Below are 22,867 nucleotides of genomic sequence, written 5' to 3'. Positions count from 1 at the left end.
TTTAAAACCTTTTCTTTCTAAATAGACCATGCTCTGTTTGTTTCGATGTGTAAAGATAGTTTTACATGGTTTCCAATGCTTGGTAGCCTTAGAAAAGATGAGTTAGAGGAAAACTATTTTATGGTGTATTTTTAGAGATTGTTTTTCACTAATTTCTTTTTTGGAAAAGAACTCCATCTCATAGCAAGCTAAATAAGGAAAGTTAGAAGGTTATTTTTTAACTCATTTAAGGTTTCTACCAAATATAGGAAAATTAGATACTTTTATAGAAAATACTTTTTGAAAAATGACTCATTTTTCTAAAAAACATTATCGCTAAAACAAACAGAAGTGACTCTTCTATGTACTAATTGAGTTGAGACCATCATATGATAAACCTAACCTAAAGAATGAGTTAAAAAAAAAAAAAATTGCGCTCTGTTTGTTTTGACAATAATGTTTTCTAAAAATAAGTCATTTTCCAGAAAGTATTTTCTATAAAACTATCTCATTTTCCTATGTTTGGTAATAACCCTAAATGAGTTGAAAAACAATTTCCTAACTTTCCTTATTTAGCTTACAGTGAAGTAGCGTTTTCCAAAAAAATTTAGTGGAGAACAATCTTTAAAAATCAGCAATACTTTTTATGTTAACTAAATATAGTTTTCCTTTAACTTATTTTTTTAATGCTACCAAACACTAGAAAATACGAAAAATTATCTTTATTCAAGTTTTTTCTATTTTTTTTTTTTTTGAGAAAAAAGACATCAACTTTATTGAGAAGAATTAACCGTGATCGGTAAGGAATACATAATCCGGATGTGGAGGAGCATTCTCAGTCCACACCGAAAAACCTCTAACATGTCTAGCATGTTTAGCTAGGTTATGCGCTACCGTGTTTCCAGAACGGCGAACATGGGAAAAAGATACACAACTTCTGTCTACCAACAGTGATTTTGCAGAGCTAAGTATGTGACCATAGGTTGACAAGGAAATCTCTTCCGACTTCAGGGTATTAATTACGTTATCTGAATCTCCTTCCAAAATGAATGAAGTAAAGCCAAGCCCTTGAACGAAAGAAACTGCTCTGGCTGCTGCCATTGCTTCTGCTATCTCCGGGGAAAAGGGGAGACTAGCTTGTTCGGACAGAGTGGCTATGGCTTTCCTGTTACTGTCCCGAACTACCACTCCGATACCAGCTTTCCTTATATCCCTGAAAAAGGCCCCGTCGAAATTAACCTTGATCATTCCCATCGGAGGAGGTGACCACCTGTTCTGCATTTGTGTGCTGTTTCGACTCTGTTTTGGGGCGCCAGAGACAGAGTCTTGGAATGTGGCGAGAGCCTGTGTAGCTGCATGGATCACTTGTGTCAATGGGTAATCCTTTGTTGATGTTCGAATTTGGTTTCTGCGGTGCCAAATGGTCCACATAATCGAAGCCATTAACTCAACATTTTTCTGTTCTTCATGCGTGAACTTCAACACTTCTCGGATAGAGGGGAAGGATTTTGAGTTTCTAAAAACAAAAGAAGGGATTGAGTCCCACACCTGTGATAGCTGATTACAACCCCACAGTGCATGGTATATGTCTTCCACTTCCCCCTTGCATAGCTCACATGTGTCCTCAGCCAGTATATGCCGCCGTTTGAGGTTGCACTTGGTCGGAAGAGCGTTTTGGCAAACCCTCCACAAGAAATTACGAACCTTGGGTGGCACCGAAAGACCCCAGATCATCTTCCACAATCCGTTATCATTAGGATTAGGACTTTGCTGTTGGTTTCTAGTTTGCTCCGCAGCTAGGAACTTTGAACCAGACTTCACAGTGTAGCAACCTGAAGGGGTAAAGGGCCAAACCACTACATCTTTCACCTTAGTCAGACACAGAGGGATGCTTGCAATGAGCTCTGCCTCATGAGGGGTAAAGAGTCCATGCAATAGGTTCTGGTCCCATTTGTGAGTGACCGGGTCAATAAGTTCTGAAACTCTCATGTCTTCAAAGCCTTGTACAACTTGAGAGGTGACCCGAGTCTGTGTTGGTGATGGCAGCCATGCATCATTCCACACACCTATGTCTTCTCCACATCCCACCCTCCATCTGACCCCCTTGAGCAACAAGTCTCTTCCTTTTAGAATACTCCTCCATGCATAAGAACCACTGTTTGAGTTAGGAGCTTCTAGGATGGAACAATGGGGAAAGAACCTCGCTTTGAAGATTCTATAGAATAAAGAATCTTTTTGGTGTAATAATCTCCATGCTTGCTTTGCCAAGAGTGCATCATTGAAATTAGCTAGGTCTTTGAAGCCCATGCCCCCCTCTATCTTTGATTTACAGAGAGTGTCCCACTTCACCCAATGAACTTTCCTTCTGTCTCCTTTTTGCCCCCACCAAAACTTTCTAGTGAGGCTCTCGATATCTGCACAAAGTTCCAAAGGGAGTTTGAAACAACTCATTGTATAGGTCGGTATCGCCTGAACCACTGCCTTGATAAGGATCTCCTTTCCTGCCTGAGACAATAGCTTCTCCTTCCACCCCTGAAGTTTTCTCCACACCCTTTCTTTTATGAAGTTAAAGCTAGCTTTCTTATGTCTCCCTATTAGTGATGGCAACCCCAAATACTTCTCATATTGCACTATCTCAGGTACATCCAGTGAAGTTTTGATTTGCTCTTTAGTTTCTTCAGAGGTGGACTTGCTGAAGAAGATGGTGGTTTTATTTTTGTTGATTTGTTGACCCGAACATTTGCCATATACTTCAAGGATATTCATGATCTGCTGGCATTCCTGAATTGTGGCCCTGCAAAACAATAGACTATCATCTGCAAAAAGGAGATGGGTTAGTCTAGGGCTATTTCTACAAAGAGAATAACCCTTAATGTCACCCTGTGCAGCAGCCTTGGTAATGAGGCCATGTAAACCCTCCGTACATAACAGGAAAAGGAAAGGTGAAAGTGGGTCTCCTTGTCTTATCCCCCTGGAAGGTTTAATCCACCCTTTAGGTTCCCCGTTCACAAGAATAGAATAGGACACTGTCTTTACACATAACATCATCAGGTTGATCCATTTTTCAGTGAAACCCAGCCTTCTCATCACAGATTCCAGGTAGGGCCACTCCACCCTGTCATAGGCTTTACTCATGTCTAATTTAATAGCCATGTAATTCTCCTTACCACAATGTTTTTGCATGCTATGTAGAGACTCAAAAGCAACCAAAATATTATCAGAAATAAGTCTACTTTTAGTGAAAGCACTCTGATTTTCAGTAATAATATTTGGTAAAATTGTTTTGAGTCTATTCGCCAAGACTTTTGAGAAAATCTTGTAGAGCACATTGCAAAGGCTAATGGGTCTAAAATCTGAAGCATACTCAGGGGATTTATTTTTTGGAATGAGGGAAATAAAAGTGTGGTTAACTTGTTCAGGTAAAGTAGCGGAATTAAGAAAATGCAAAATAGATTGTGATACATCATTACCAAGAGTACTCCAAAAGTGCTGGTAGAATAATGGTGGCATGCCATCAGGTCCAGGGGCTTTTAGTGGAGCCATTTCATTGATAGCCTTCTGTACCTCCCATACTGTGAAGTCTGAAGATAATTCATGGTTCATGTCAGCACTAATCACCTGTTGGATAGAATTGGTAGCTTCCTCACTCAATGGGCCTTCGGCTGAAGTGAAAAGTCCTTGGAAATAGGACACCAATATCTCGGCTATTTCCTCATTACAAGTACTCCATTGCCCTGTTGAAGCCCGTAGCTTTAGGATTGCATTTTTCCTTCTTCGTTGGGTGGCCCTACAGTGAAAGAATTTGGAATTTCGATCACCTTGGGAGGCCCATAACACTTTGGACCTTTGAAGCCACATTCTTTGTTCTTTGTCCACCAAACTATCTATCTCCTTTTTCAACTCAAGCAGCCGAAAATTCTGACCAGTCTGCATGGCCTCCTTCTCTGCATGGATCAATTCATTTCTTCTCTGTTTCAGCAAAGTTTGGACATTGCCGAAGTGGTCCTTGTTCCATTGCAGCAGCTCCTTTCCGCATTTCTCTATCTTGTGCACCGTTCTAAGTGTTGGATCCTCCATGCCTCTACCATCCCAAATTGCCTCAACTATTTCAGAGCACCCCCGGTCGGACAGCCACATTTCTTCAAATCTGAAGAGTTTTGGTGCTGTGTGAAGATCAAGTCCCATGGTATTAATCCAGAGTGGACTGTGGTCCGATGAATCTGCGGTTAAGTGCTGAACCTTTGTACCTGCAAATCTTAACAACCAATCGTTAGTAGCAAAAGCCCGATCAAGTCGCTCCCATATAGATTGACCTGTGTTGAAGTGCTTCTGCCATGTAAACCGATGACCTGAGAATCCAAGGTCAATGAAACCACACTCATCCACCACATCTCGAAAAAGCTGCATCTGTGCTTGGTTTCTATTACTTCCTCCAATCTTCTCGGAGCTCCCTAAGATCTCGTTAAAATCCTCGGCACACAACCAGGGGAGATTAAATTTTTTCTGAAGTTGCCGGAGCTTATTCCATGACTCAACTCGTTTATGGGTAACTGGTTCTCCATAGAACCCTGTGAAACGCCATACATCCTCCTTTCCTTTATTAATGATAGAATCAATATGGTTCCTGGAAAATGTGTCTACATGTACATCAACAGAATTCCTCCAATATAGAGCAAGGCCACCCCCTCTATTATTTCTGTCTACAAAAAATAAATTGTCAAATTCTATCTTACGTTTAATCTCTTTTAGCCTAGCTTCATCCGCCCATGTTTCGGCTAAAAACACGACGGAGGGATCTTTAGCCCGAATCATCACTTCAAGCTCCTTCACTGTCCGCAGGTTCCCAAGCCCACGGCAGTTCCAAACAATAATACTCATGGTGCTTGGCGGGGCTGTTGAACAGCCTCCGCCATTGAAATGTCCTGCCCATCCACTCTTGAAACTTGATGTTTTTTGTAAGGTAACTCGAGTTGGATTTCCTCATCTTCTTCCCTTCCCCGTTTTACTGCAACTGGGAGTTGTGTGTCTGCTTCTGTCTTATGATTATTACGTGCCAACTTCTTCCATTTTCTGAGTTCAACTGTATCAGATATGTTAGTCAAGGGTTGATTTTCCACGTGTACCACATTCTGAAATTCCCCACTGACCTCCCTACTCACCGTACCTCCTAAATTTTCTCCACTAGAGGCTGTAACTCTGGAGCAGCCAGTTGTCATATTTGGTGTTCTAAAATCATGGGATTCAAACTTATTTAGAGCCGTATCAATCTCTTCAAGTTGGCCCTCAAAATCTTTTGAATGGGGAGACGGAAATATAATAGGAATGTCATTGATTACCTGAATATTCTGAGAGGAATTCTTGCGTAGAATCTGCTGAGAGACATCCCTTTTTTCCGCCATTTCCATATTTGAAACATGTTGGGGGTCAACGTTCATTTGTGGCTCTGTGAAGACCTGAGTCCGATCGGTGTTATGAGCCTCCGCCGGTGACTGCTTCCCTGACTTCTCTGTTTTCTCCATGGGATTGTTGGCCTTTGAACCCCCAAGCCCATCACCCATACCTGGAATCGTTGTAAAAGCTGACTTTCCTGGGTTGTGAGGAGCCGCCCTGAGCCATGCACCATACCCCTGCACTCCCATTGAATCGGAACCTCTGCCCGTTAACCATTTTTCAGAATCCTTCTCATCATGGGACACAAGGCCACACCAGTAACAAAAATTAGGGAGTTTTTCATATTTGAAGAACACCCACCGATCATTGTCTTCTCCTATATCTATCTTACGACCTCGACAAAGCGGTTTTGAGATATCGACTTCCACCTTAACACGGACAAAATCCTTTCCCACCAGCTCTTTTGTGTTTTCCGTCTCTGACACTGCTCCAATGGATTCACCCAGTTCTATTGCTGTCTCTGGATCCAGTAATCTCATCGGTAATCCATGTATTTGTACCCAAAAATTAACCTTTGTGAAACGTAGGTTTTTCGCTGGAGTCTTATAATCGTAGCGCTGAAATAGCACTAAGTGCTTGTCAAAGGACCAAGGCTGCTGCGCTAGAACTCTTTCAGCATCGGATTCCAACTCAAATATAAAGAACAGAACATGGTCGTCCACTTCCCTGATCTTGAACTCGTTTCGGGCTCTCCACAGTGGTTTAAAGGTTCGTCCAATGACGTCCACGTTGATGGCGCGTCTGGTCAGGAACTTTGCGGCTAGAACATACTCCTTACGCTTCAGATTCTTTGATTTTGTTAGACTGAGTTTGGTCCCTTCCTCAGCGGTTAGGGATAGTTTTTCCCATTCATTAATAATATCTTCCATATCGGACGTGTTTTGAGTGTTTTGAAGAGAACAGAGAGAGAAGAGAGTGTTTCCCAAATCCCAGGAAAAGAAAAACCAGCAAGCCCTACTGTTAACAGTGTTAACAGAGGGAGGAAGATATCATTCCGAGGAAGATAACCTAAGTTCTACGTACCACGGTCTCTAGAGAGAGCGGCGTGGTAGAGAAAACCCTAAAGTTATTTTTATTTTTTTGGTGAAAAAAGGAAGTTAAGTTTTTTTTTTTTCTATTGAAACAAACAAAAATAAAAACTAAAACCAATGGATAGGAATGAAAGAAAGTTGAAACCAAATAAAATCATCTATCCCACTCTTCAAAATTTTATTTTATATTCCATAAATTGTAATATGTTGAATTTTATCTAAAAAGAAAAGAAAAAGAAAGATTATAATTACAGCCATAACAAAATCTCATAATATTTTACATATTTTTATAGCAAGTTGAGGTATAAATCCATTATAAAATAAAATAGAATTATACCTTGACCCACCACAACTCAAACTAGAGAATGTTTAGGGGTATAACTTTTGTGTTGCAACTCTAATGTGATCAACTTTTGAGTTGGAGAGAAAAAAGCAATAGATTCATTTGAAAGTAATTATTTACTACTCACAATTGAAACATTCAGAAAGTTATGGCAAATTGTGTGGTCATAGAAGAATGGCTCAAAACATGGGTGTTGTGAAAATATTCTAAAAAACCCATACACTTTCTCTAATATGCCAATGATTTATTTATTTTTTTAATTTTTGTTACTTTATTAGAAAATGAAGGATATTATCGATTGATAGAGCATGAGAAATTGATTATCCAGCATTCACAATTGATGAGTTTAGTAAATTTTGATAAAAGTTGTGGCGAATGATATGGCTCTAAAAGAATTGCTCAAAAGGTTAACTGTTGTGGAAATGCTGTAAGATTTTATTATACTCGTAAATTATCTCTTATACACTATATGATTAATTTTTATTTTTCATTTTAAATTTTGGTTACTTTACAAGAAAAAGAAAGATAATCTCAATTGATAGAGCACTTGAAAATGATTTTCCAGTACTTTCAGTTGACGACTTCAGCAAATTGCGGTAAAAGTTGTTGCAAATGACATGGTTCTAAAAGAACAATTGAAAATATGGATGTTGACTATTGCGGAAATGCTGTAAAATTTTGTTATACTTGTAAATTATCTCTAATATGACATAAGATTAATTTTATTTTTTTTTCATCTTTAAATTTGGTTACTTTATAAGAAAAGGAATGATAATCTCAATTGATAAAACATTTGAAAATAATTGTCGAGCACTCACAGTTAACGACTTCAGTAAATTGTGGTAAAAGTTGTTGCAAAGCGAATGATATGGTTCTAGAAGAACAACTCAAAATATGAGTGTTGACTATTGTGGAAATGCTTTTAGATTTTATTATACTTGTAAATTATCTCTAATATGCATTATAAATTTTTTTTTTCATTTTAAAATTTGGTCACTTTATAATAAAAGGAAGGATAATCTCCATTGATAGAGCATAAATGAAACACTCAGTATGAAAGATGAGATTTTTACTAGACCTATTAATATACTATCATGAGCCATCTTAGGCATACAAGTTGTGCTAAACAGATAATATTATATTAATAGTAAAAAATTGGTATTTATTTTAGAATATGAACTAGAATCAAGGCCAGATATGTGAAAAATGGCAATATATTAATCACTAGTCTTTAACCTAATAAAGTCAAACAATAAAGAAGGGTACAAGTACAACATATATAGCATGTAGAGAGAGAGAGAGAGAGAGAGAGAGAGAGCTCTGTTTCTCTTTCTTTCTTTTTTTTTTTTCTATTTTTGTTGCTCTGTTTTAACCTTTTAGATAGAATGAATTGCATATTGCTTTTCCGCTAACCATATTTGAGATATTGCATCAATGACCCCACAATCCCAACGGCTCAAAACCAACGTCTCTCTCTTTCACCAAACTCTTTCACTGTTTTATTAAAGACACCTACTCAACTCTGTTTTCGTCCTCTGCAATACATATAATATGTATGAAACTTCCTCACAGTCTCCCACCTTTTTGGCTTCTCTCTCTCTCTCCCTGTGAAACTAGCACTTATCCATACTCTAATTTTAGCTATAACCCTCTTGTTCTTTCACCAAAAAAAGACTAAAATCCTCTTTTGGACCAAACCAATTGCAACCTCTTTCTCTTTCTCTTAGTGGGTTTTTTTTTTTTTTTTTTTTTTTTTTTTTTTAATTTTTTTAACGCGTTTCTAAATATAGCCAAATTGTAAACGAGTATCAAGCTTGTGGTTAACAATATATATGCTTTAAACAGCTCCTCTGTTTTCGTCTAAGATGAGCCCCTCCCTCTGTCCCTCCATCTCTTCTGTGAGGTGACAAAGATTGTGAGGTTGGTTTTTGCGTTTTCCAACCATTTTTCATGAAATGGGTTCGTCTAGTTTTGGATTCATGTCAATTGAAAATGATTGATTAAGAATCCAGACTCTGAATTCAATTTCAGAAGGAAAAAAAATGGCATCCTCTGAAGTTGAATACGCTTCCTCTGCGCCTTTTGGTTGCGTTCTAAGGGACAATGGTAGGCATGATCGGTACAGAGAAAACGGTAATCGAGCTAACTTTCCGAAAAACCTCAAGCACTTGGTGACGGGTCGCCTCCATTCGTGCATTGAAATATCTTCGGGCTCTGTATCAGATGAGAACCCGGGGGCTCAAAATGATAATATTGTTGAATCTTGGATTGGCAATGGAGAGAGGAGCAGCAATCATAGTCCCAATGATGGGAAAAAGTCCTCAATAATGAGCCCAAAGCTGATGCAAAGTCTTGAAAGATGGACTGCTCGAACAGAACAAGAGATTGTATCAACATTTGACAAACAGAGGCAGGAGGCAGAGCTCTCGGAATTATCAAATTTTCCAATCATGTCATCAGGGGAATCAAGTTTTAGGAGGGAGGAAGTCTCCCCGGATCCACCGGTTGGTTCTGTCGAAATTCCAAACCTCGGGGCTTCTTCCCTTGTCCAGATATGGGAGAAGAGGCTTACCAATTCCAACAGTATGAAATCAAGGTCTAATTCTGAAAACAGCAGTGTTGAAAATGGTTTCCCTGTTCAAGAATCATCAGCTGAAGCAGGGGAATCTGTTGTTGAAGAAAAATATGATGCTCAGCCTAATGATGACCCCTTTCCTGATTGGGAGTCAGGTAGAACATCTCCAAACAATCCGCCTTCTTCGTCACAAGGCTGTAGTTCAGAAGGAGAGAGTGGATATCATTAAGAGGTTAACAGCTGCAACACAAATGCAGAGCCCCAGGTCCTCATCTTGTGGCGATGACAATGATCACGAGCAGTATAGCATGCTTGGATCGCCATTTAGAGAGCGGGAATGTTCTTATTGGGATCCATTTGATTATAAAGTTTTGCCAAAGGTTATTTCACCCCGGATCAGAGGGCGTCAAGCATTCACGGATTTGCTTATGCAATTGGAACGCGACAGGCAAAGGGAGATAGACACATTGGCTGAGCGACGAGCAGTTTCTAGATTCACACAAAGAGGCCGCATTCAGGTTAAGTACTTAATTCATTTGCTGGAACTCCTTTTTGGTTTATACAATATAGTAATAAATTTATTTCTTACCATTAGGAAACACAAATTTACTTTGTATTATGCTTGTTTGTAGTCATTGATTCGACTTAGATTACTACAACGGGGCATTGCAATTCAAGATCAACCACGCCCGCAACCAACAGTATCTGAAGTGAACAAATTACCACAAGGATCTACTACCATCATGCATCTAAGTTATAATATATTTTTATTGACATGTTGCTTTAAATTCATTCAGAATTTAGAACTGTGCATGTGATGGAACTGTTTTGAGAACATTTATGATTATAGATTTAGTCATTAGTCCCAATTCAAAAAGAAGAATCGTAATACTTGTTTTGTTGGAAGGTTTACAACATGGTTTTCTTTGGTATGTGGAACACAATAGGAATGTGTCATGTTGTTTGGTTTCAATGTTGTACAAAGGGGGGAGGGTCATTTAAATCAATTAGTTGGAACATGTTAATCTAGTTCCACATGCATTTGTTCTGTCTCTCCCTTCTTTAATTTGGAGTCTGTCCCATGCTTTGTCCATTTTAAGGAGAAATTGTTTTCCATATAAATCTTTGTGTTTTTGTGTGTGTTTTTGTGTGTGATTTTGTGATAATATTTTTTGGTGATTAATTAAATTTTTTAACTAATTTTCTTAATTCACATAAGACGAGATTGAGACCCAATACACACATACTCAAATTAAAAAAAAAAAAAAAAAAAAAAAACCCACGACCTGCCCTTGTATGCAGGATGGTACCTCTCCATACACAAAATGCTTAGAGGTTTAGGGGAGGAGTTCAACAGTTCATGCAGCATTACATTAATGTAAATACAAAATAAAATAAAATAAAATATTATATATATATATAAAAAAAGAATAAGCTCAATTATGTACCTTGATAACAGGGGAGGCGTTACTAATGCTTCAGGGGGTTCAAATGAACCCCCTAACTTGATTTTTTTTTTTTTTTTAAATGTATAAAATACTATTTTATTAGTAAACAATTTTTTGCACACTCTGAAATAAATTAGTTCAATCCAAAACTAAACAACACAAATCAGTACATCCCAAAACCAACTAATAACATAAATCACAGATCTCTCTCTCTCTCTCATGAATCTCTTTTTTCTATCCGACTATTTATACTTTAAGTGTAAATAGTTAGTGTTTGTGAGTTGCAAATGTATCTCTTTTTATTATAAATTTATATATTATTTGTGTGAGTGTATGTCTGATGCTGATTGTGTGCGTTATTCATTTATTTATTTTTGTTATAATATTATTTGTGTGAATATGTGTGTGTATAGTATAAATATAATATAACTTTATATAATTTAATAATTAGGAAATATAGAGGGTTTGTTACATGTGTGTGTATTATTATCATATTATAATAACATTTTGTTATGAAGTTAGTGATTAAAAAAACATGAAAGTTAGTGATTCTTCAAACATTTGATTAATTAAGTAGGCACATAGTTCTCTCTCAAAAAAAAAAAAAAAAACAAAAAAAAAAAAAAAAGGTAGACACATATGTATTATTTATATATGTATGGATGGGTGTGGTTCTTTGAGTTAATAATTAATATAATGCATGTGCGTTGAGTTTTGTCATTTAGTTTAAAATATTTTTATATAAATAATAACAATTGCATAAAAATACAAAATGGTATACAAAATTTTAAAAATAAAATGGTTACAACTACTCATGCCGGAGGTAAGCCAAACCTCATTTTTAGAACCTTCACCCGTCATTTGTATTGGCTCAATTATGGCTATCGATCCTATGTGAATATAGTAAATTTATCACATATTGATTCACATTCAGGGACGAAGCTATTGTTTGACTTTTATGGCCAATGTCCCCAATTTTTTTTATTTAAAAAATACTAATATATATATATATATTTATATACATTTATTAACTTTAGCAATTTAGTTCAATAAAATTACATTTGCCCCATTTTAACAATATCATTCATTCTTTTAAAGGCCATAATAAAAACTATAGATCTAAAATCTAAAACAAAATTAACTAATCCAAAAAAGTTAACACAACTACAAAAATTACCAATAGTAAAGCTAAAAAAATTAAGTCTAGTCAAGCAATCTAAAGCAAAACAAACAACCAGCCCCTTAAAAAAATTTTAACAAAGTAATTTTGTCCTTACCCAACAGTAGACAAACGCCAAGTTCTCTTTTCATAAATAATATATTGCATTGTAATGTATTAAGAGACAATAATTTTGTGTGTGTTTGTTGATGGATTGTTAATACTAAATAGATGCTTATTTAAATTTCATATTATTATTATTTATACTTTGTTGAGGTCTAAAAAGGATCATAGTAAGGGAGGACCAAAAAGAGTGAGCCAGGCCCAAAAGGAAAAGAACAAGCTAAGTCCAAGGAAGCAGGTGCAAGCGGACCACGAAGGAATAAAGAAGCCCAGGAGGCTTGAAGCTCAGACGAAGAAACGTCAAGAAGAAAAAGAAACCCACGGCAAGAGGATAAGTAGTCAGGATCCTCAGCAACCATCAAGAGGCGTGGATCCTTCTAGGCACACAATCAAAAGAAAGACTAGGACAACTTGAAAGAAAAGGACAGAAAAAAAGAAAACAAGAAACAAAGTAAAAGAACTCAAGCGCCAAAAAAAACCAGCGACCTCTCATGGCACAAGCAGACAGAGTCTTGGGGAACTAGAACAGAGAAACACAAAAAAGAGAATGGTAACAGGCGGCTTTCAAGTTGGCAGAATAGGATTCCGCTCAGATGGGAAAAAAAGGAGAAAAGTGGAATTGCAAAACGGTGATGCCGAGAAGGGCATACCTCAGCACATCCCAAAGAAGGTGGCCAACCAGGGACTTTCAAAAGAATCAAAGCTGAAAGAAGGAAAAGAATGAGAAAAACGGGAAATGGGGCTTACCGAGTGATAGACACGGAACAGGCTCTGTTCACAAGAAGGCAAAACAGGGGAACCAATGGTTCCCCGGAAGACCACAACTTCACTATAAAAGGGAGGGGTAGGTTGCGAAGAAAAGAGCAATGAAAAAGAGAGAAAAAGAAGAGATTTTCTAGAGAAAAGAACTATCAGTAAAGTTGTGGTGAAGAGAAAGAAAACACTAAAGGAAAAATGAATATTGCTTCCCGGTATCCTGTAAAAGCCACTATTGCACATACTCGGATTCGAAGAGAATCAAACTTTGCAAGTTTTGAAGGCTGAAATGGCCATTCAAGACTGTGATTTTTGAGCTTGATTGAACCTTGTATCACGTCCTAGTGAGCTTTCTGTAACTTAACAAAGAACATATTAATGAAATATGTCTCCTTAATCCCAGGATCCCCTTAACATTATTTTGTACCTCTTTATTGATCCTGTTGAATTTATCTTGTTGTTTTGGCATACCTCTCCATACGAATATCCTTGCTTGTCATTTTATTTGTATTGTAGGAAGCATCCCCTGTGCATCACTTAATTCTTAAACAATTTGTTAGCTGCGGTGAGTTAAGGCTCGATTCACCAAACCTCTTATTTAGGCCCGGGATCCTTGGGCCTGAGTGTCACAAAAAAAGGCACTCTCACATACTTTCACGCATTATCTACAAGTCTTGGCTTCATTTCTGTTCACATTAATTATTGATCATTGTATGAGTAGCTTCTTGGTTGATTTTGAGTCTCACTAATTACAAATTATGAAGCTACCTTTATTTTGATTTCGAACTGCAAGTACGTGCAAATAAATAATAATAAAAAATGTTGTACTTAATATTAAATGTATCCTAATATGAATTTTCAAGTGTTGATTTTGTTTTAAATTTACTATATTTTTTATACTCTTGAATGAAAAAAAAAAAAAAAAGGCCTTTATCCTTTGGCCCTCGAAGATGAAATCCTGCTTATGTCACTAAAAGGAGGCTCTCATCATCATTTGTCACGTCCACAGCTGCAAAATTATACACAAGAATGCTAGCAAAGTCTAGAATCCACCTTATTCTCCTACCCCATCTTTTTTTGCTGCTACAAGAGGGTACTTTTTTAATAGAACAAAAGGATTTCATTATACAAAAAGAAAATGACATGCTAGCTGCTATCTCTACTGCTATTGTATTGAGAATAGAATAAAATAGCATTTTATGTACACCACATTCGGGAAGATAACAGATAGGGATTGGGAGTGGGTCCCAAGTTCCTAACCCCTTTAGCTCTAAAATTTGGATTGTCTGTTCGTTTTGTTTAACTTCTACATAAAAATTAGTTTTGAAAAATTCTCTGAATGAAGTTGCATTAGGTAAATATTGGGAGAGGGTACCACATGCTAGGATGTTTAGAAAAATTCTCTCAAGCTAAAAACTTATTCTCCTTTCATTGCATAATATTGAAAGAGTAAACATTTTATTTATTTATTTTCAAGGGTAAAAGAATATTTTAGTCTCAACTTTTACCAAAAATTTGTTTTTTTTCCTAAACTTTAAAAAGCTATTTATTCACCCTTAAACTTTGTAAAAAGTTTTTGTAAAAGTTTAGAGACAAAAATAGAACTGAAAAAACACTTCTTTCAATAGTTTAGGGATAAAAACGAACTTTTTGATTAAGTTGGACATAAAGTAAAATATTTTCGATAGTTTAGGGGTGGAAAACAAACTTTAATAGTTTAAAATTTTTTCTTTAAAACGAATTTTTTAAAGTTTAAGGACCAAAATAATAATTTACCCTGTTTTCAATTTTTTTTTTTTTATAAAGATAAAATTCTACTCTAATCTAATCTAAGTGTATATGTGTGTGAAACACCCTCCTAAAAACTTGAACCCCGGCCCTTGCCCCCCACACTCCACAAGCACTTATACTTGTAGAGTGACCATCGCACCAAGGGTGTGCGGTGGTTTCAATATTAACTTGTAATTGAAATGAAATAGAGAAGGAAATAAAATAGAGATTCCCATTTTTCACACTCTTGTTACGATTTATACCCAAAATGCATGACTATAAAATACAACATCCACTCCAACTATATACATGTTCTATTACACAATATTACTTAAATACAATTACCATAAAGCAAATAAACAGCCAGAATAAAATGAAAAGAGTGTACATAGTCAACCTTTTGCAACATGACAAAATTATGTGCAGAAGCATAAGTAAAGACTTTAATAATCTCAGCAGAAATAGCAAATCCCCAAGCAGTAAAGACAACTAAGAGTCATGGCCCATTCAAACTGCAAGCCTTGATAACATGGACAAGACTGGTTTCAACTTCAAGCCTTTCTTCCAAACATGGTTCTAGTCATGAGGGCTGTCCTCTCTTCAAATCCCATCTTTGACCCAATTCTCCCATGCAACTTGCATCATCAACAACATTTTTTAAACTGATTACATCATCAAAGGTCTTCAAGCAAAACTGATATGATGCTACAAACCCTCTTGTTTCTCAAATTCACCACCCATGATGAAACCTATATAAGGAGGCTTTTGGTACCACTGCACATGGAAATCATTCTCATCTCAGACTTCCACACAATCTCTCTCAACAAAATTTGCAAAAAATATAATATTTATAAATACTATTCAAGAATTTACAACCTAACATATGGTCCTTCACATTTGTTCAAACATGTACCTATGCGTTGGCCTGTTATGGCTCTTTAGACTCCTCTCTGATGGTGTGTAATGTGCAGTATATTTGGTTCATCTAATTTGTACTCTTTTAGGTTAATTCACAACCTTTGATCTCTCTCTCTGCATGGAGGAGACCATCAAATATATTTTATCAAGTGACAATATCGTTTGTTCGTAATTTTAAGATCGATTTATCTTATCCTACACTTATGCCCTCCAGTTTGTGATCAACTTGAGATTTAGTGTTTGGCTAATAATCTTAACTCTCATATCTCCTATTATTGTAGGTAATTTTAGCTTTACAGAAAATATTACACTGAAATATGCTGAAGCTTCTGCTATGGATTTTGAGTTCCAAAATATATCCCAAGAAATATAACATGACTGGTCAACATTTTGTTCTTTATTTATTTTTTTTTATAACAAACATTTTGTTCTTTATGAAGCTGCATAAACATGGGTGGGTGCTATAAATGGTTGGGAGTTCTTTGCAATGCATTCAAGTGCAAGATATACACGTTATGTTGCAAACATGTAAGCATGAATTACATATTTTTAATCAATTGATTCTTATGCATAGCATTCATTTCTTTTTCTCTTAGTTGGCTTGATAAGTAAGACACGAGTGATGTGTATTAGAGATCTCTCCATCTTGAAAAAGTACCACATCAATTTAGCTATAGAATGCATTCATTGTGTGATATAGATACAAACACATGTATAAAAAGTTTTCATGTTTTCATTTGAATTTATAGTAAGGTATTGACTTTTCTTTTAGTGTTTTCTTCTTTTTCTTCTTTTTTTTTTTTCCTTTTCATTTGTCATTTTCTCTGTTGCACTCCTCTTCCATATCACACACAACCTATCTTTCAATAACATTACTCTACAATTTATTTTTGAATGTGATAAGTGATAACAGATAGAAGATGCACTACAACTACTGAAAATGAGACGTCAAACAAATAGAACACTAGACTTTTCCAATGCCTCAATTGGTTTTGCATACGAGATCAAATGAAATGTTACTCATCAGAATAAAAAATCATAGGAGCTTCAAATAAGAATAAGATAAATAAATAAGTACACACCTAGTGGGCAGTTTCATCCCCTTCAAACTCCAGGATGTGAGCAATTTTTGGCAATCGTCCCCTACATCCTACTGGCACCCTTTCAAATTTTTGCTTTGTGCTTCAAATTGTTTCTGTATATCAGCAGCAAAAAATTGAAAAAAAGAAATACTATAGATGAGTACATGATACATAAGATGTCATGTGTTCTGTTATCAATACAACAGTTATTAAACTAATGAATGTCAAAAATAAATCTCTCTCTAACCCCAAGTTACCATCACATGGTGGAACTAATGTATGACCTCCCATGTTGGCCACAATTGTTGTAGTAGCAAACTTCATTCTCCTCTTCCACCACCTATTTTTGCTACAGCTTCTCTTATCTTACGAGGAAGACGAAAAGAGATTCTTTTTTAATAAAACACAAGAAGGAATTCATTAACATCCACCCCAAATACATATCCAAAATGCATGATTATAGAAATCAACATCCACCCCAAATACATGTTCTATTAAACAATATTACTTAAATACAATTACTATTATATAGCAAAGAAACAGCAAGTATAAAATGAACAAGTTTTACTGAAAGAAAGAATAAAATGAACAAGCTTTACTGTACATAGTTAGCAGTATGCAACAAGACAAAATGAAGTGCAGAAGTATCAAGCAAGATCTTAATAACCTCAGTGGAAATTGCAAAGTCTGCAGCAGAAACAAAATGAGGTGCAAAAGCCCATCCAAACCACAAGCCTGGTTAACATCAACACAGCTGGTTTCCAGTATATAATTCAACACACCCTTGCTTCCAAACATGGTAGCAGTCATGAGGGCTGTCTTCTCTTCAAATCCATCATCTTTGACCCAATTCTCCTCCCATACCACAAGCTTGCCTCATCAATATCATGACATTCTTCTTCCACAGAACTTTTGAATCCAATTAAATCATCAAAGCCCGATAATTCAAGAAAAATTGAAATGATGTTACTGTCTTGTTTCTCAAATTCAACGCCCATGATGAAACCTATTTCAGAAGATTTCTGCTCGGAACCACTGCACATGGAAATCACACTCTTCTCAAACCTTCACTTAATATCTCTCTAATAATTTGTAACAAGTAGAATATTCACAAATGCTATTCCTAAATTTACAAAAAAGAGCAAAGAGCAAAGAGCAAAGAGCAAATTAGAAAGAAAAAATTTACTCATAGAAAATTACAAAGAAACACACGCGCACACGCCAAAAGAGCTCCACTCTGATAAACATATATAAGATATACTGATAGACAAATAAATATTCAATAGTTTATTCATTAATATATTCATAAAACTATCACCCAAATTCAAGCCAATATGGTTAGGACCTTGAATGCTAACTAGTGCTCCCACAACCTCAAGGTGTTACGAAGAGGCGCATCAAAGTCTTTATCCAATGGCAGCAGAGCAAAGCCCCACATCTATACATGTTGCAGGTGGGCATGAGGGTCTTCGTAGTGCATTGGTAGACTTGCATCTAGTAACTAGGCTATAAAGCACTGTTGCCACGGGATCTCCCATACGGCTACATGACAATGAATCGTTAGGGTGATTGCTGAAAATTCCAAAAAATGTGAAACAGAACTTTGTCACAATAACAAGAAACACAACCAAATAGTTTCTCATAGGAACCAAAGATACACTAAGCATATCAACAAAACCATGAGATTCAAACTAAAATTACATCCTTCTTATACATTTTCATAGCAACCAACCAAGATGCTTTTACCATTCATAAATTAAAATGGAAAGCCCCATATCTAATTGCTCTTTTCCCATTCATTAATTCATTCATTCTCTTTTTTTGTTTCTTATATGTTTTAACAGACAAAAAATGATATTTAAAAAAAGAATCATACCATTAAAAAAAATTCAATCAAATGGCCCCAAATGCAGTAGAGAGATTCAGAAAGAGAAAAAAAAAACTAAAAACTAGAAAACAAAATCAAACTCCCACACCATTAGAAACAATAGGAAACCAACAATGCATTTATACATTTACTTAAAGAAAACACAAGAAAGCACAATTCATGTAATGTAAATGACATGGCAGTAAGATGTTCATAACCCACATAACGAAAAGCACAACCAATAATCTAACCAAGCCTGACAATTTTAAACTAGAAAGCAAACAAGTTAAACATATTTGACAATATTAGAGTAGAATGAATCAAGCCAAATAATGTAATGCATGTGATTGTCACCCCCATTAACCTCGAGCAGACCTACACCCAACACAAAATCAAATGCTGGAAGCAAGATCATTTTCACTTGCTACACAACACAACAATGCAATTTTCTTTCAAAAAACCCCATGAAAATAAATTGATAAACCACGTTAAGCCATGGCCTTTAAGTCAAATCAACGTTGTGATGTTTGAAAATGGGTTGTCAGGTTTACTAGGTTGTGGGAGACAGAGTGGAAAAGTGAGAAAGAAAGAAAAAAGTATGATCATTACCATTACAGTAGAAATAACTTGTTAAAGGATTTTTTTAATTCTCCTTTTCAACCTTTTTTTGGGCAAATTGAGAAGTCATTCTAATGAATGACTCTTTATTTTTGATAGATAAAGGATCCAAACTCCCTGCTTTAGATGTAAAAAAAGAAAATATATATATATATATATATATATATATATTTCTTTTATGACGAGTAAAAAAGTTAATTAAAAAATCATGAGATCAAGCCCAGTTTTAAGTTTAGAAATCAAGAATTGAACTTATGATTTCAAAACTACCAAAGAATGCCACATTGTTAGGAGAGGATGACAATTTTAGGAATTTTTATTTTTATTTTAAAAATATATATTGGCAAAAAGACCCCCTCCTCAGCCCTGGTTGCAGTGCTTGTAACTTGGAAGAATAAAGGGATTTTTTTATCTCACATTCTTGATTCATATATAAGCACAATTTAGTCCATGTATTTTCAATTTGAATAATTGACTCCTTGGAGATTATGATGTGATTCAAATTAGTCCCTGTAATTTCAATTTGAACACTTAACCCCTTAGACATTATTTTGTGCATTGGTTTAGTTTGTACATCTTACCATGATTTTTTTCTTAATTTAATTTCCTTAGGTGAGATCAGATCATTTTTTGAATCTTAAGAAAAAATAAGAGATTTACGGGAATAGGTCCTACTTATTAATTGAGACAAAGTCACTACCTCACTACGAATTCAAATGGAAAAATAAAAATTTTCCACTTATGCATGTATCTGTATCTATACAATGCAAGTCAATTTTGTAGCTCAATTGAAGTAGTACCTTCTCCTCACTGAAGAACAGGATAAAGAGATCTCTTATACACACCATTCATTTTTGTTAATTATAAAGCCAACCATGAAGAAATAAATGAAAGCATTGCTTGATCATAAATTGAGTAATAAATTGTAATTCGTGCTTACATGTTTGTAACATAATGTGCATATCTAGCGCTCAAATGCATGGCAAGGAACTCCCAGCCATTTATAGCATCGCCCATGTTTATGCAGCTTCACGCTAGTGATGTTATGTTTCTTCTTCAATTTCTTGGACACAATATTCATGGCAGCAACTCCAGCAGATTTCACTGTAATCTCTTCTGTAAAGCTAAATTTACCTACAATATTTGGAGATACCTGTATCAGAGTTAAGATTACTAACCGTAGACTAATGCTCAAGATGATCTCAAACTGGAGGACTTTAGAGCATAAGGAGGAAAACTGGCCACAAAATAAAAACATATGATAATGAACAAATACTGAGACACAAGTCGAAAGATACGTGACAGCCGATAGCATCAGAACATATGGAACAAATCTTTCCAACATAATGTCTAAATAGACAAAACAGGCCAAAGCATAGGAACATGTTGGAACAAACCGAGACAAAAGTGAAGGACCACAAACCTAAGTCATAAGTTCCATACATGCAATCTCTTTCCCCATATATGCAGTGCTCTCTCTCTCTCTCTCTCTCCCACACACATACATATATATTTTGCTTCACTCTGCAGAATTTTAACCACAACCAGCTATTCCTTAAGTCTAATTTCAATTTTAAAATTCCTAACTCTTCTGATTATTACTGCAGTACAATGCCTGCTGCCATTCTAGACCAACTGACATACCTTTCTTCTGAAAGTATAATCACTATTATGAGACCCAAATTCATAAGAAAAGGCCACTTATGGATCTATAACGCGACACTAGACCAAGAAAAAATCCCCAAAGTTTAGAACTCTAAGGATGACAGAAAAGGTCTACCTTTAGATGGAGCCTAAAAGACACTATAAAACCTTGATTTCCCTATGCTTCATTAGCTGACTTGTTGCAAAATTACAGAGCCCTCAATTGGTTCTACATATGAGATCAACTGAGATGTTTCTCATCATTAGAAAAAGCAAAGAATAAACAGTTAAGCACATACCTAAGATGTGAGATGTTTTTACCAATAGTCCCTTGTTTCCTGCTGGCACCCTTTCAAAAATTTGCTTTGCACTTCAAAATATCTCTGCATAAAGAAAGAGTAAATAAATTTTCCAAAAGATCAGTAGCAAAAAAATAATAATAAAATAAAACGTTATGCAGATGTCATCTCCATTTAAGCTAGTTATGGGCAAACAACTAAAAACATCGATAATTAGAATTTTAAGTGGTTGCACCCAACTGAGAATGAAGATTCTAGCAATTATTTTCTAGCTGAAACTCCAGAAAAGGCCTCCTTCTGATTTTGAGGCAATATTGTCTCATCTCTCTCTCACCCTCTCTGTTTTTTTCTTCTGCCTTTTCTTCCTTACTATCCTTTGTGCATTTGTTCTCCAGAGTTTATAACCATATCCAGCTATTCTTTAAGCCTAATCTCAACCTAGAAATCCTTAAACATAATTATTAGTGCAGTATATCAGTAATGACCAATTCGCAATCTCTTCTTCAAACAGTACAATCATGTTCATGACACCCCAAAATCATTGGAAATGGTCTGTGGATTTATAGTGCAACACATAAGCAAGAGAAATAAGCAAGTTTAGAACAACAGGGACATTAGAAAAGGAAATACCTTTGGATGCTACCTAAAAGACACCGTAACAATAATCTTGCCTTAGATAGTATGCCCCCCTCCTTAATTCATTAGTTCAATAACTCAAAATATTTTCTTATACCTGTATGAACCAAGCTAATATTGTAAACTATAAAATTTTAGTATTGCTGATAGACACAATAGCTCAATATTTTTCTTCACATGCCAACTCTTGTTTACGAAGAGAAGGTTGAATCAACAGTGGTTCTAGCAAAATGGAAGAGTCAAAAAGCCATACTTGTTTTAATAGACACTTAAAATGGAACCCAACAAGTATAAAAAATGTATATTTTAAAAGAAACCCAGAAAATTTTTATATAAAATTTCAAATTTTTACATGAAGACAACTAAAACCAAAACAAATTAATCAAATCCCAATTTAAAAGAAAATAAACAGAATTTAGAGTCGCGTATATAACACTTACGCTTTCTTCTTTCCTCCTTTCTGTCTCTTTGAAATCCATGTCATGTTCTTTCTGCAATTTTAGTATCAATCACACATTCAGAAACCCAGATAATGAGGCCCAAGCTATATCTAGGCAAAGAAAAAGAAACTGGGGAAAAAGAAAACGTAAAGTTCTGTTTTTTTTTTTTTTTTTTTTTTTTTTTTTCATTTTGTGTGTATAAAAAGAAATTATAGAGTTTTTTAATTTTGGTTTTAAAATGTTGCGTCTGGAATTACAGAAATTATAAAAGAAGTTTTTAAAATTAAAAAAATAAATAAATAAACTAAAATCAGAGAAGAGTGAAGAACATACCAGGGAAGCGTATGCAGTAGTTCAAGGTATGTAAAGATTTGGGATGTGAGAAATCTTATCCCAATCCTCTCCATTTTCCTTCTCGCATCTTTGCTTTAATTGGGGACAGCCTCTGATATCCAGGGTCTGTAAAGAGATGAGGTGACTCATCCCTTCAGGAAGTGACGTCAGATTGGGACAGTTCCAAATGTGTAATGTCTCAAGAGAAGTTAGGTTTTTAAACCACTCCTCTGGCAGAGACTCCAACTCCTGAATGTTATTCAGAAACAATCTCTTTAATTTGGAGAGAGGAGGGGAGAAGGAGAAGGAGGAGGAAGAGGAAGAGGAAGAGGACGGAAATGAAGAAGCCCTTCCTCCCGTATTATTCATCTCTATTGTCTCTTCCAATACCTTCA

General features: G+C 35.6%; 2 protein-coding genes and 1 long non-coding RNA gene across 26 annotated transcripts in view; 1 reads left to right on the top strand and 2 right to left on the bottom strand.

Moving 5' to 3' along the window:
* The window catches only part of LOC126706112 (disease resistance protein RGA2-like), a 66,187-nt gene that overhangs the window by 28,316 nt on the left and 15,004 nt on the right, over positions 1 to 22,867 (bottom strand). The gene's annotated exons all lie outside the window — the stretch shown is intronic.
* Positions 8,199 to 22,867, top strand: part of LOC126706111 (uncharacterized) — a 68,141-nt gene continuing 53,472 nt past the window's right edge. The window contains exon 1 of the mRNA XM_050405385.1: positions 8,199 to 9,897. Within this exon, the coding sequence (XP_050261342.1) occupies positions 9,430 to 9,897 (468 nt within the window). The 5' untranslated portion in view covers positions 8,199 to 9,429. The remainder of the gene's footprint in view (positions 9,898 to 22,867) is intronic.
* Positions 15,316 to 22,856, bottom strand: LOC126706115 (uncharacterized). The gene is made up of 7 exons (XR_007648515.1): positions 22,473 to 22,856; positions 22,140 to 22,190; positions 21,064 to 21,147; positions 20,061 to 20,254; positions 16,893 to 18,177; positions 16,636 to 16,748; positions 15,316 to 15,409 (listed from the first exon to the last, which is right to left on the bottom strand). It is a non-coding gene; the product is annotated as an uncharacterized LOC126706115 (long non-coding RNA).

Source organism: Quercus robur, chromosome 11 (genome assembly GCF_932294415.1).
Source record: "Quercus robur chromosome 11, dhQueRobu3.1, whole genome shotgun sequence".
Classification (NCBI taxonomy): domain Eukaryota; kingdom Viridiplantae; phylum Streptophyta; class Magnoliopsida; order Fagales; family Fagaceae; genus Quercus; species Quercus robur.
The sequence above is the reverse complement of the archived record's forward strand: the minus strand, read 5'-3'. Positions and strand labels throughout refer to the sequence as shown.